Source organism: Silene latifolia, chromosome 7 (assembly GCF_048544455.1).
Source record: "Silene latifolia isolate original U9 population chromosome 7, ASM4854445v1, whole genome shotgun sequence".
Classification (NCBI taxonomy): domain Eukaryota; kingdom Viridiplantae; phylum Streptophyta; class Magnoliopsida; order Caryophyllales; family Caryophyllaceae; genus Silene; species Silene latifolia.
The window spans coordinates 31,421,355-31,436,299 of NC_133532.1; the positions used below are offsets into that span (position 1 = coordinate 31,421,355).

The 14,945-nt window shown below is 39.5% G+C and overlaps 1 protein-coding gene and 1 non-coding gene across 2 annotated transcripts; one reads left to right on the forward strand and one right to left on the reverse strand.

Moving 5' to 3' along the window:
* Positions 1-377: 377 nt before the first annotated feature.
* On the reverse strand, positions 378-1,170 carry LOC141589928 (uncharacterized). Its single transcript, XM_074410548.1, has 3 exons — positions 1,158-1,170; positions 671-939; positions 378-587 (listed from the first exon to the last, which is right to left on the reverse strand). Exons 1-3 carry the CDS (start codon positions 1,168-1,170, stop codon positions 378-380), a joined length of 492 nt encoding a protein of 163 aa, XP_074266649.1.
* A 13,273-nt stretch (positions 1,171-14,443) lies between these two features.
* Positions 14,444-14,550, forward strand: LOC141593595 (small nucleolar RNA R71). The gene has a single exon (XR_012521669.1). It is a non-coding gene; the product is annotated as a small nucleolar RNA R71 (small nucleolar RNA).
* The last annotated feature ends 395 nt before the right edge of the window (positions 14,551-14,945 follow it).

Consider the following 14,945-nt stretch of genomic DNA (forward strand, 5'->3'; position numbering starts at 1 on the left):
TTTTATCAGAGTCAATTGCAAAGAGAGCCTTCCCGATCTCCTCTCTAGTAACAGGCTTGACTAGGTCATCAAGATCAGTAGTCATCACACAATTGCTTTTCTGAAGGAAACTAGTATCAAGAGGGGAGACATTAGTAATTATGCCCAAAAAGCTCTCGTAATACTCAACAAATCCATCAGCTACATTATTCAATCCAATTATTTCCTGCTCATTGCTTGTCTTTAATATGGCCTATAATTTGTTGTTGTTTTCTTTCTTGAATTTTGGCATAAAAAAACTTAGAAGAACAGTCATTATGTTTGATGTTTGCAACATTTGCTTTCTGTTTGAGGATGAAGCTTTCTACTTTTTTAAGCTTACAATAATGTTGAAGAAGCTATTTTTCTTTAGCAAATAGTGCTGCAGAAAGAGGCTGGGATTGCAACTCTTGTTGGCAATTCTGAAGCTCCTGCTTGAGAGTGATCAGCTTTTTTGTGATGCCATTATAATTTTCCTCATGGAGCTTCCTGAGGGCTTTCTTGACATTTTTAAGCTTTTTAAACCGCTTGAAAGTATTAGATCCAGAAACAGAAAGGTGCCATGCTTCCTGAACAAGTTTATCATATTTAGGATCTTCCATCCAACAGTTAATAAAGCTAAAAGTGGGATGTTTTTTTTATCCTCAAAAACAGTGACAACCACTAGTGAAAGATCTGAGGCCCCTAACGCTAAGAAATTAGCAGAACTTGCAGGATACATAGTCAGCCAAGAGGAGTTCCCTAGAGCTCTATCCAATTTAGACCAGACACTTGTCCTAGTCTCCTGTTTGTTAGTCCACGAGAGTTCACAAGCAGAGCTAGGTAGGTCCTTCAATTCACAATTAAAGAGACAAGTATTAAACACCAGAATGTCAGCTAGTATAGGAGCTGTGTCACTGATTCTTTCACTGATATCCCTAACTGCATTAAAATCCCTCAAAATGATCCACTTATCAACAAAGAGTTTTAGTTGAACAAGGTGTTTCTAAAAATCATCTCTAGCCCTAGCATCATTGCTAGCATAGACCATAGTCACATAGAACTTATGCCATGTAACATGATGCAGTACTTCACAATGTATAAACTGGGCATGAGCCATCAGAAGAGTAATAATGACAATTGAATGTTGCCAAAGTAACCAAATCTTGCCATTGGTTTTTTTATTATTATTTAAAAAAAAGACGCAAACTTTTATTAATGAATCAAAATTTTACAAGAAATTCGTGGGCAGTTTAAGAGAGAGAAACTAGAGAGAAAAAGCTCTGAAATCATAGCATATAAGTTAGGGTTCATGACTGCCATGAAAATCATCACCAATCGATTTTCTCCCTTAATTTTTGCAACTAAATCTCATCCTAAAAACAGTTATGAGTCAGCTAGAACTAGTACGTCTAAAAATAATGGTAAAGCAGGTAATTTTCAGAGACCCTCGACGGCGGAAGCACGTAAGATGAAGTCCCTCAGGGAGATGCATGAAATACCGGTATTGGACTTGAGCGAGGCTTCTGGAGCACCGAGTGATGAAGGGTGGTTACTTCGGCGTGATGGGAGGGATGTTCTAATCCTTCAGACGATTGAAGAGGAGGAAGAGGTTGAGGATATTCTCCAATTCACATCAAATGACATCAAACTTGAGGTAGCCTTCTGGAATAACTCTGTGTTCTGTTACATTTTGGGTGCTAACCCACCATGGGAGGTTATTGAGAGCTATGTTTATCGTGTATGAGGGGAATTTGGCATTGATAGGGTTTCTTTCCTTGATAATAGGATGTTTATTGTCAAATTTACTAAATATAAAAACATGGTGGCTTTATTAAAAGCTGGGTATTATTTGTTTGACAATAAACCAGTTGTTATTAAGCCTTGGGTCTTGGATATGGAGTTTGTTAAAGAAAAGGTTGAAGTTGTTCCTGTATGGATTAGATTGACTGGTATTCCCTTCAAATTTTGGGGGGATTGCTTGTCTAAAATAGCAGGGCTTGTTGGAAAATTTGTTCAAAAAGATAAGGATACTTATGATAAGGTGAGGCTTAGTTATGCTCATGTTTTGGTTGAACTGAAAATGGATCAGAAGTTACCTGAAACTGTGAAATTCTTGGATGATTGTAGTGATCTGGTTCAGGTGAAAGTTGATTACGAGTGGAGACCAATTTTCTGTGCAAGTTGCAAAGGAATGGTGGATGATGCTTCTCAGTGTAAAAAACGAAAGAAACCTATAGCTAAGAAGAAAGGCCAGGTCCCTGTATTGCATAGTAAGCCTCAGCAGACACAGGTTTGGAGGCATGTCACCAAATCTGTTCCTGAGTCTGCTATTAGTGTGGACTCTCCTGTGTTTACACCTGCTATGTTTCCTCCTCTGGCCAGTGCAAGGTCTACAGTTAAAACTACACCTGCTAAGCAGATTATGAGACTAAATAGGCAAGAGGGATGGTGGGGGTAAGGTTATCTGGTAAGTTTGGCCAATACACTTTTATGGATGCTTTTAATAACTTGTTACTCCTAAGGGGAGGGTGATAGAGAGTGGAAAGGACCCCCTGGGACATCTAATCATGCATAGTGCTGGATTTTGGAATGTAAGGGTCTAAATGACCTGAATAAGCAGAAGGTGGTGAAATGGTTTATGCACAATAATGGGGGTGGGTTTGTTTGGTCTATTAGAAACTAAGATCAAACCAAGTAATTTGCTTAAAAAAGATACCTCTATTTGTGATGGTTGGAGTGTCACCACTAACTGCAGTTGGCATAAGGGTGGAAGGATATGGATTATGTGGAAACCTACTTGTTTTGAGCTTAAATTTTTGGCTTATGATGCACAATATAATCATATGTTAGTCACTTCCAGAATATATGGGAAATAGTTTTACCTCACAATGATCTATGCTTTTAATGGTCTATATGAGAGGGTGAGCTTATGGAACTTCTTGAAGGATGTGGCTCAATCTTGTACTGAACCTTGGCTATGGATGAGAGATTTTAATACTATGCTTTCTCCTATAGAAAGATTGGGTGGTACAACTACTGATGCTGAAATGGAGCACTTTCAAGAGTGTGTATCCTTATGTTGTATGGAGGATCTATCTGCTATTGGTGCCTTGTTCACCTGGTCAAATAAACCGGAACCAGTGGATAGGGTTTATAGTAGTCTGGATAGAGCTATGAGGAATCAAGAGTGGTTGGAAATTTTTGGTGACTATGTGCCTCACTTTTACCCAGAGGGACTTTTTGATCATTGCCCTTGTACTCTGGTGGATAGAAAGATTAATCTAGGGGGAAAAAGGAGCTTTAAATACTTTAATATGTGGGGCTCTGCTGAAAACTTTAAAATGGATGTAAGTAGTGTGTAAAGGAACTAAAATGTTTGCTGTGGTTAAGAAGTTGAAAGCTTTGAAGCCTATCCTTAAGCAGTTGAATAAATTTTGCTTCTCTGACATTGAGAATAGTACTAGTATTGGTGTTACAGTTTTAGAGAGCTGATGTGACTCATATTTGAGCACATTTAATCCCCGAATTAACCTCGTTCTTATGCCTTATAGCACTTATTTGGGTCATTTACTATCTTTAGTTTCCCATTTTGCATATTCTTTGAGGTTTTGTCTCCTTGGTAGGAAAAGATTGCTAACCTTGCATTTATTAGGCTAAATGGAGCTAAATTGATCGCATCTATTGAACAAGCATCAAAGAGAAGACTAACACTAAAGGCCTAAGTAGATAATAAAGTGAAATAGGCAATGATGAAAGGATCCTTGCATCCCCGACATGATCCTTGCTGATTGTTAAGGAGGAAAAGAAGAGAAGCAGTCTGTCCTGGAATACGACCGGATCGAGCACGATCCGGGCGTCCCAGAACACCAGGATCTAGGCGTCTTGTGCCCAAGTCGAGCGGCCTGCAGCACCATGATCCGAGCGTCTTCCCAGGATCCGAGCGGATCACAAGTCAGAAGAGCCCGTGCCTTACCACGGGACGAGCGGATCGAGGCAGGACTAGTAAGAAGATCCACTCATTTCCTTCGGGAGTAGCATTTCCTCAACTTTTCTTAGGGTCTTAATAGTCATTTAAGCCCTTAGTAACCCTAATCCTTGTACCTAATCTTTAGTATAAATAGCCCTTTGTACTACCTAGATTAGCATCCATCCTTAATCAAGTTTTAATCCTCTCTTAATCTCATCCTAATACTCTCAAATTAGTTTTAATTTAGTTGTAATACATTCCTCAATATCAATCACATCTTAATCTTTCCTTAATTTCTTTATTGTTCTTCCTTTATTTTGGGTAATTAGAAGATTATTTGGGTTTATTTAGAGGATTGACAACCTTCCATCAATCATCAAGTACTTCTATTATTCTTTGCTTTATTATTTGGAATCATCTTCGTAGGTATAATTCTCTCTTAATCTTGTTTAATTATTGTTAATCACATTCATTTATTCATCATGTTTTGCTTGGTTGGTATGATTGACAACCTTATTAGCATGCTAAACTTGATAATGAGTGAGTAGTTTCCTTAGCTAGGGTTAATGGGGAATTAGGGGAAACAAACATAGGGATTGATTCATGCTTAAATTAATATGTCTTCATAATTAATTTGCTTGCTTGTTGTAGTTTCAACTTATGCACATGTTATATTTGATGAAATGCGAGCCTATGAATCCGCATTTTTTTATCCATCACCTATCTTTTCAATGAGGCTTGTAAGATTATACACCAACTCGAGCCTCATTAGACCATGCATATAGTTAGATAGGAAGGATTAAGTCGACTTGTAGGTGTTGTACAATCTAATCGATTCGGCTCCGGGACCCAAACCTTCGTAGGGATTGTAAGATATACACTAACTCGATCCCATCACAACAATAAGTGCTTGCATCTAGTTGAGAACATGTTTGTCTGATCAACTCCCATGAATCCGCTATGAACCCATGACATCTTAGTGCCTTTAATCAATTATTTACATCCTCTTTTTAATTACCTTGCTTGTTTTCATTGCTTTACTTTTATCTTGTTAATTAGTTTCGACCAATTTCATCTCAATCCAAATTGTGACACCCTAAGACACAACCATTTGCAATTGAGAATCCTACATCAATACCCGTCCCTTGGGATCCGACCTTTACTTACCTCTTTACTAAGAGTAGTTTGTGAAGTTATAAATATTGTTTGGTTGGTAGCTTTTGACGACGAGTTTTAATACACACTAAAAATGGCGCCATTGCCGAGGACGGTGTTAACTTGATTTGATTTTCATTAATTTTTTTTAGTTGTGTCTTTCTTTACCTTGAGGAATTCAAACTCCTCAAGGTTGTTCTAATTGTTTTCGAGTTGTTTGATATTTTGCATGACTAGGATATCACAAGGTAATCCATTACCTATTGATCTTGAAATTGAAAGGACCTTAACCAACAATAAAAGAGTTGCTAGAGGAACTTCAAGAGTTGTAGGTATTGGTGAGATTGTGGACATTCAACCAAATAACATTGAGTTTACCAACCCTTTTGCAAGAGAAGCAGTGGACAACCCAATACAAAATCCACCACAAAATCAACCCACAATGCCAAAATTTTCATCACATTCCGTACCAACCGAGGAGAACCTACCAAATGGTACTACTACACCACCATATTTAACCGGTAATTTCATTGCCAAATCCGCATTTATACAATTAGTTGAAAGAAGTCAATTTGGAGGGATGCCTATTGAAGATCCTCATTCACATATGGAGACTTTTTGTGACAATTGTGATGCGATTTCTCAAACCGGAGTTACTCAAGATCAAATCCGATGGATATTATATCCTTTTTCTTTGATTGGTACCGCAAAGCAATTGTTGAAGAGCCTAGACAAGGCTACCCTTGGTATTACCTCATTGATGCGATCCCGCTAAGTGTTCACAAATTAAGATGTGGTCGTTGGGTCACGGTCGAATCAAAACACAATTTATAGCTTCACAAACAACTCTACAATTAGTAAAGAGGCAAGTAAAGGTCGGATCCCAAGGGACGGGTATTGAAATGAGATTTCTATTGCAACTAGTGGTGTCTAAGGGGTGTCATAAATTGGGTTGATGTAGAAGGTCACTAAACTAAAATAGCAAAGAAAATAAACAAGCAAGATGAATTAAAGGGGTGTAAACAATTGATTAAAGGCAGTAGGGTGTCATGGGATCATAGGGGAATCATGGGATATGATCATACAAACATGTTCTCAAATTATAAGCAAGCAATTATTGTTGTGATGGATTGAGTTGGGTTATATCTTACAATCCTAGGAAAGTTTGGGTCCCGGAGCCGAATCGATTAGATTGTACAACACCTACAAGTTGACTTAATCTTCCCTACTCAACAACATGCATGGTCTAATGAGACTCGAGTTGGGTTATGTCTTACAAGTCTCATTGAAAGGATAGAAGATGATAGTAAATGCAAGGATTCATAGGCTTAGCATTTCATCAAATATAACATGTGCATGAGTTGAGATCAAAACAAGCAAGCAAATAAAACATGAAAGCATATTAGATTAAGCATGAATCATTCCCCATGTTGGTTTCCCTAATCACCCATTAACCCTAGCTAAGAGACTACTCACTCATTATCATGTTGATCATGCTAGCAAGGTTGTCAATCATACCAACAATATGAAACATGATGAATAAATGAAAGTAATTAACAATAATTAAAAAGGGATTAAGAGATTATACCTACTAATGATTCCAATAATAAAGCAAAGATAAAAGAAGTACTTGAATGCTTGATTGAGAGGTTGTCAATCTCCCAACAATAACCCAAATAATCTTCAATTACCCAAAATAAAGGATGAACAAAAGAGAGATTAAAGAACTAAAACTTGGATTAAAACTTGATTAATACTTGATTACAATATTAAAGAGAGATTTGATTGATATTAACTATACTAATTATTGATAAGAAGAACATGCTCCTCTAATTAGACTAATGGGGTATTTATAGTGGAAATTAGGGAGGATGCATTATGGTTAACTAAGGGCTAAACTAGTAATTACACTTTTTAGATTGAGCAAGGAGGAGCCGGTATTTTCCGAGAGAAGGGCTTCTTTCTTCGTAGCTTGGAGAAGACAATCCGTCTTTGTCTTTGGAATCCGGGCGGAATAGGGTCGGGACGGGCGGATTCTGGCGTTGGAATCCGAACGGATTCAGGGGAATCCGGACGGATTGTGGAGGGGGAATCCGAGCGGAATAGGGCTAAGCCGCTCGGATTGTGCTGCTGCGGGACGGACGGATTGGTGACAATCCGCTCGGATTGTCAGTCAGCAACAAATCTTCTTCTTTTTTTCCCTTTTCTTCATAAATTCCTTGGGGATTTCCTTGGGGACTCAAAGATCCTTTCTCAACTTTGCTCTTCTACTATAATATGTACAAAGGCCTTCTAATCTTGTCTCTCCTTGATGCTTGGTCATTGAATTCGATCAATTTAGTCACGTTTTGCCATGAAAATGCAAGATTCTTACTCCTTTCCTACCAAGGGATCAAAATCTCAAAGAATATGCAAAACAAAGAACTAAAGATAAGAAATGACCCAAATAGGCACTAAAAAGCATGGGAACAAGGCTAATTCGGGGGCTAAATATGCGCCAATTATGGTCACATCAAATATCCCCAAACCGAACCTTTGCTCGTCCCGAGTAAAGAGGTGACAAAGACTATGACCAATACTAACCTATCCTAATAATATAGCCGATATGAGACAATTAGCGGGTCTCACTCCGCCTCTTCAACTCACAACAAGACAACCATGAGGTAGGATGCCTTCTTGCAAGGCAAGGTGGGTCTTGCCAAAATGGCGACACATCCAAACATTAAGCACATAAAATCACATAAAGGATGCATCTACAAAAAGAATAGCCACTCCCTCATCAAGTGGCGGAGGCACTAAAGAGGAACAAATTTAAGAGCATGTAATCCTTCACAAATACTAGTTCAACAAATTACTAAGTCTAAGAGGATGGCACTAAATCACCTCCAAATGGTGTTAAACTAGACTACTTTCGTCCTCAATTTCCAAATGCTTTCGTCAAGAGCGATCGGATGGTGGTGGAATGATGATCCCTATGATGCTAGTAGCATATGACATGACAAGTCTCGAATTCTTTACAAAAGTAAAGGTCATGGATCGTCCCAAACTCGACCAAGTGGCTTGACAAAAGGCTTTTTGGGAATGAAATGCTCAAATCTTTATTCACAATGGGTGGATATGACTAGTATTCAAAATTGTCCTCATTTCACTTTCACATTTCAAAAATTTAAGATGGGGTTTGTCCCTTCCGGGCTAGTGTCCTTTGCTTTCGCCAATCGCTTATTAGGCAACCGGTTAACCTCTAGACAATAGCTTTTCGGGGTGATAGTCACTCTGTCTCTGGGCGGCCGAATTCACAACCGTATGGGGGCCCAATTCAATGGATCCCGCACCAAAGCACATCGAAGTGGTACGCCTCCATCAAAAAAACTTAAATTTCTCAACAATTCATAACATTTGAGGTTTCCTTGGCATTACATTACTTCCACATGACAAAATTTCTTTGAAATGAGCACTTCAAGCTTATTGATAGAAAATATTTTTGGGTTGCCTTACCACAAGGTCAAACAAGGTCACCTAGAGAAGTTAACCAAGTCCACATCGCATCACGGGGTTGGATAGGTGACTCACATGCAAACCCTTGACTAGGCCTTGGGTCATGGGTCAAAAGACACTAGTATGACACTATCTAGGGTGTCTTACAACCATTCTAGTAGGCAAAGTCTTAAGTTGAACAAGTATTTATAATGGCTTAGTTGCTCTTGTCAAAGTTCCTAAATAGGCATTTTTCAAAACATTTCTAACATGCAACTACATGCCATGATGCAACTAATATAGACATCCTAATGCAAGTGATTCTATCAACTAATATGACATATAAACTAAATGCAAGTCCTAAATTCACATTGTTATACCGCATCAATCAAAATAAAGCCACATAGTCATTAACATAAAGAGGAAAAAGGAGATTGGAAAGATCATACCATGCGGTCTTCAATATCCTCATGTCTCGGATGTGGCGTAGTCAATCAATGTGAACAAGGATAGAACAAACACAATATATACAAGACACTATATACAAGATTACAAAAGGAAATAAACATGTTTTTGGGTTTTCAATTTTCAAATTTTTATGATTTTTGAGATTTTTCAATTTTTTGGATTTTTGAATAAAACTTAAATGTTAGAATTCCCATCCCCACACTAATATGGGCATTGTCCTCAATGGCCAAAATGATGGAAATTATGCAAAGATGATGCATGATTTCTATACTAAATGCAATCTACACTAAGCTACACTACATGATGCATGGTTTTTGTTATGACGGAGAGGATAATTTAGATTACCTCTCGTTGTGTATGCATTAACTTCCCCAAACTGAGTGAGACACTATTGCTAATGTCCAAGGATGGGTGTAGTTCATGCACACACTATGCTATGCATGAAACTAATTTGTCATTTTGGATTTTGAAAATGGGAACAATAAAATGAGAACACCTCAATGGTACCAAGGTGTGAGTCCTCTAATGGGGCTAGGACTACTCCAACAATGATCAAAATTAAATAAAATACAAGGAGAGAAATAGACAAACCAAGAGAGGGTAGGAGTCTCCAAGGCTTGCTAATCTTCCATCATGCTATCACCATCACTTCCCTCATTAGAAGTGGTCACATTGCCACTTCCCTTGTTATTTGCTTCTTCACTTTCTTCCTCATCTTCCTCATCATCATCTTCACCATCCTTTTCTTCTTCACTTGCTTCTTCCTCAATATTATCATCAACTTCTTCATCATTTCCAACAACCTCATTGTCACCCAAAACGACCCTAGATGCACCCGGAAATAGGACTTCTCTATCCGCCCAACTAGGCAAAGGACAAGATGGATCAAGTAGTCCTTGCCTAGCTAAATGTAGGAGGGGTGGATATTGAGCCAAGTAGGTATTTTTCCGATCTTCATAGGCTTGCTTGTGCATTGCTTGCATGAGAAGAGTCACATAGTCTTTCCCAACTTCAACTCCTTCCGGCTTGAACTCTTCATACTTAAAGGGGTAAGGTGGTATGACAATGGAAGAGGAGGGCATTTCAAGATCACCCTTTTGTTGTTGAATGATATACTCGGCCTCTTTGGAAAGGGGAAGTAGATAATTGGTCCGGTGGACGCTTAGACGACAAATCTTTGAAGGCAAGGTGAACGATCTAGCTTCACTAGTGAGCCATCCATACTTACTGTCAAGAGGGTTATGGGCAACCCACTTGAACTTGTGAATCATAGTATGCATATCAACAAGATGGCCACCCTCCTTTGCTTTGTACTTGTTATCCTTATTGAAGTTAGGATCAAAGTGCTTGGCTAGGATAGTGACTAGGCCGCCATTGACAATAACGGTCGTGCCCTTCTTTCCACAATCAATGTTGAGCCATCTATCTACCAAGAGCCTCAAAGAATTGTAAGGCTTGGTGTGTACTCTTCCGATATTCAAAGCCGATTCAAGGAGAATAAAATCAAGTCTTGTGAAATGGTTGGTATCTTTCCTAGCAATTATGGTGTTACCCACGACCTTGTGCCACACTCTTATGCCCGGATGGTGGACCAAAAGAGCACGACTCGCATGAAAATCCTCAAATTTCTTCCCGGAGATTGCCTCCCAAAGAGGTTCGGGGTCATACTTTCCATAACTCTTAAAATAACTCGGTTCATCACTAAGACCCAAAATTTCACTCAATTCCCTAAAGGTAATGCGTCTACTAACATTAGCTAGACGAAACTCGAGATTCTCCCTATTCTCAACTTTGGTGACTTTCAAGGAACTTAAAAATTCCAAGGTAAGGGAGGGGTATGTGAATTCCCTTGTTTCAAGCAATTTCTTCAACCCCATGGCATTGAAAAAGGCTCTAGTTTGCTCAAGAACACCCAATTTTTCTAAGGTATCTTCACATATGAATTTGGTGGATTGTAATGACTTCATAGCAAACTTGATAAAGGTATTTCTATGGGTATCGGAAATAAAAGTTACCTCCGGATAATGCAAAAGTTGATCAATTACCGGAGTAGAAGGTGTTGTTGCTCCCATAGAAGGTGGTTGTTGTTGTTGCACTTCCAAGTTTGGTGTTGCTACCACCATAGCTAATGCTTTCTTTGTTTGAAGAGCCTTTTGCCTTTGTGAGAGTGCCTTAGCCTTTGGTGCCTTTGTTGCTCCCTTAGTCCTTGCCATTGATGAACTAACCAAGAAAAGAATGAAAAATCTTCAATTTGTAGTATGCCCAAATCGATTTGAAGGTGAAAGGCTTTGCCTTTATGAAATCAAAAATCGACTCAAAGGTTGAAGATTTTGTGCTTGGTTTTGATTTTTGTTGAAGAAGAAGTGATTGATTTGTTGTTGGAAGGATGGTTTGATTTGTATTTGGTGAATGTTGTTGAGGGTTTTTTTTTGTGATGGAGAGGATGAGGGTTTTGATGTTGTGGGTAGTGTTTATGAATGAATGAATGAATGAATGAAGGTGGGAGGGGTTTTAAAGAGACCGAAATTTTCGAATCTGCAGGGGCAATCCGTGCGGATTCTGCCTAATCCGTGCGGATTCTGCTCTTTCTGGACTTTGCAAAACTCGCCTAAAGACGGGCGGATTCAGTAGAAGACGCTCGGATTTGCTGAACACGGGACGGGCGGATTTGCTTAAAGACGGACGGATTTGATCCGTAAAATTTTGCTTGTTTTCCTCACCGCAAAGACGGACGTCTTTTCGACAAGACGGGCGGATTCTACAAGACGGGCGGATTGCTTCTCAGACGCCCGGATTGATCACGATCAAGAATTTTTTTCAAAATTCAGCTCGATTCCAGACGGGCGTCTTTTCGCAAAGACGCTCGGATTACTGAAGACGGGCGGATTCTCAGGAATCCGCTCGGATTCTTCCCCTGTGTACACGGATTCAGTTCCATCCGTGCACAATGCATTTCCCTTACCATTCTTCCATTCTTTCTTCAAGTCTTGTGTTCGTCATTGTGGGGGCACTACTAAGGCATGGATAGCCTAGGCAATTGCCATCCCCACACTAAGCTAAAAGCACTACACATCAATTGAAATTGTTAGTCCCTCCCTCACTTCTCTCAAACATGACAATTATTTTGATCAAAGTAAATAAAAATCCAAAGATGACAAAAAAAAATGCAATACAAGAATTGAAATGTAAGTTAGGGAGTTAGAAATATTTACAAGTGGTGGTTTAGGGAGGACTCCACAAAACTCTCATTCTTGATGAGATGTCAAGGGGGCATGTCCAAGGCGTTGTTGATGTTGCTCAACACCTCGAAAAAGTAATCGAAGGCTTGTTCATTATCATGGTAGAGGTTCTCAATAGACCTTGGCCCTTGTTGTTGGTCTTGATCGATGGCATTACCAATGTAGGGATTAAAAATCCCTTCAAATTTGTCGTCCCAAAGACCACAAACTTCATTAAGTTGATCATTGAAAATCTCTTGCTTAGATGGAGACGACTCTCCCAATTTCTTCTCTTGGCCAATGAGGCCATCCTCTTCTTCCTTGGTTGATTTTGATGAGCTTTGCAAGCTCTCCTTGTCACAATTCACTTGCTCTTTGAATGGAGCATCTTTAATTTTCTTCTTCCATTGGAGTTCCGATTTCTTCCTTTCATCCTTTCGGCTATAATGATCAATCATGAAACATGGTTCATGCAAATGAGGAGCTCTCATAGTCTTGTCAAGATTAAAAGTTATGCTTTCATATCCCACTTCTAGAGTGAGCTCACCATGTTTCACATCAATCACCGCACCCGCGGTGTGTCGGAAAGGTCTTCCTAGGATGATTGGAATGTTGGAATCTTCCTCCATATCAACAATGACAAAGTCCACCGGGATGAAAAACTTCCCAATTCGCACGGGGACATCTTCCCATATCCCTAATGGTGTCTTCGTCGATCTATCGGCCATTTGGAGTGTGATATTGGTGCATTTAAGCTCTCCCATCCCCAACCTTTTACTCACCGAGTACGGCATGACACTCACACTAGCCCCTAGATCACATAAGGCTTTGTTGATCGTTGTGTCGCCAATGGTACATGGTATTGAGAAGCTTCCCGGATCCTTTAACTTTGGAGGTGAACTCTCTTGAAGTATTGCACTACTCACCTTAGTGAAGGCGATAGTCTCAAGCTTCCGGATCGACTTCTTCTTTGTGAGGATATCTTTCATGTATTTCGCATAGGCCGGCACGTGATTGATTAATTCCGTGAAAGGAATTGAGACTTCCAAATTCTTCACAATTTCCATGAATTTTCCAAGTTGATCATCAAATTTGGGCTTGGCTTGACGACTTGGAAAAGGGATTCTAATCACAATGGGCTCCTTCTCCTTGGCCTTGTCTTCATTTTTCTTTGAACTTTCTTCTTTTGACGATTCTCCATCTTTGGAGTTTTGCACAATTTCTTCCTTTTCACTAGCTTCCACAACTTCATCCTCAACTTGCTTCTTCGGTGCTTCATACCTTGTACCACTTCTTAAGTGAATGGCACTAACCGTTTCATGTCTAGGGGGATTAATTTGAGGTGGTAATTGCCCCTTTTGTCTTTGTGAGCTTGAAGATGCTAGTTGAGTCAATTGTGTTTCCAACATCTTGGTGTGAGCTAGAATGTTCTTGATGGTGGTTTCCTTTGCTTGGCTATCTTTTTGCATTTGAGTGAAAATTTCTTGTTGATTCTTTTGCATTTGGAGGACCGCTTTTTGGACATCAAAACCTTGGTCATTTTGGTGATTGTATGGATTTTGATTTTGGTAACCTTGGTTTTGATTGTAAAAGGGTCTTTGATTTTGGTTTCTCATGGGTGGTGGAGTGTATGTTGTTTGAGGGTTTTGAACATTTTGGCTTTTGTATGAGAGATTTGGATGGAATTTGGTGTTTTCATTGTAAAAGTTGGAATAAGGGGTACCACTCGTATGCTTGGAAAGCATTCACTTGTTCATTTGTTCCCCTACATTCACCTTGGTCATGTCCCAAAGTTCCACAATTCTCACATATCCCACTTGGGATTGATGAGGATGCCGTCATGGCATTAACATGATGCTTTGATGATTTTGAGTTTTCCTCAAGTCTAGCCATAGCTTGTTCAAACTTCAAGTTGATTGTGTCAATGTGAGCACTAAGTTGAGCACCCAATTGAGTAACGGAGTCCACTTCATGCTTTCCTCCTCTAGTAGCCTTGCGAGGTCTACTATATTGTGAGTTATGGACCGTCATTTCCTCAATCTTGTTCCATGTTTGATTGTCATCAACTTCGGTGAACATTCCATTTGATCCCATATTGAGAATGTTCCTATAATCTTCATATAAACCATTCCAAAATTGTTGCACCAAAAACCATTCGCTAAGTCCATGGTGAGGACATGAGCGACAAATTCCCTTGAACCGCTCCCAAGCTTCATACAAAGACTCTTCATCCCTTTGCTTAAAACCCGTAATTTGAGCTCTTAGCATGTTAGTCTTTTCCGGTGGGTAGAATTTTTTGTAGAAAGCTAGAGCCAACTTCTTCCATGAATCTATTCCAAGGGTGGCCTTATCAAGGCCCTTCAACCATTGCTTCGCGGTGCCGATTAAGGAAAAAGGAAATAAAACCCATCTAATTTGGTCTTGAGTCACGCCCGTTTGAGAGATTGCATCACAATAGTCGCAAAAGGTTTCCATATGAGAATGTGGGTCCTCACTAGGCATCCCCCCGAATTGACTCCTCTCAACTAATTGGATGAAGGCGGACGTGACAATAAAATTTCCGGTTAGATGTTGTGGTGTAGGAGTACCATTTGGTAGATTCTCCTCGGTGGGTACGGAGTGTGACGAGAATTTAGGCATTGTAGGTGGATTTTGTGGGGTAT

Excerpts from the sequence above, each read along its gene's own strand:
- LOC141589928 (XM_074410548.1), bottom strand. Across the intron at positions 588-670 it reads TTTCACTAGTGGTTGTCACT|GAAGCATGGCACCTTTCTGT; the intron begins GTTTTTGAGGAT and ends AAACTTGTTCAG.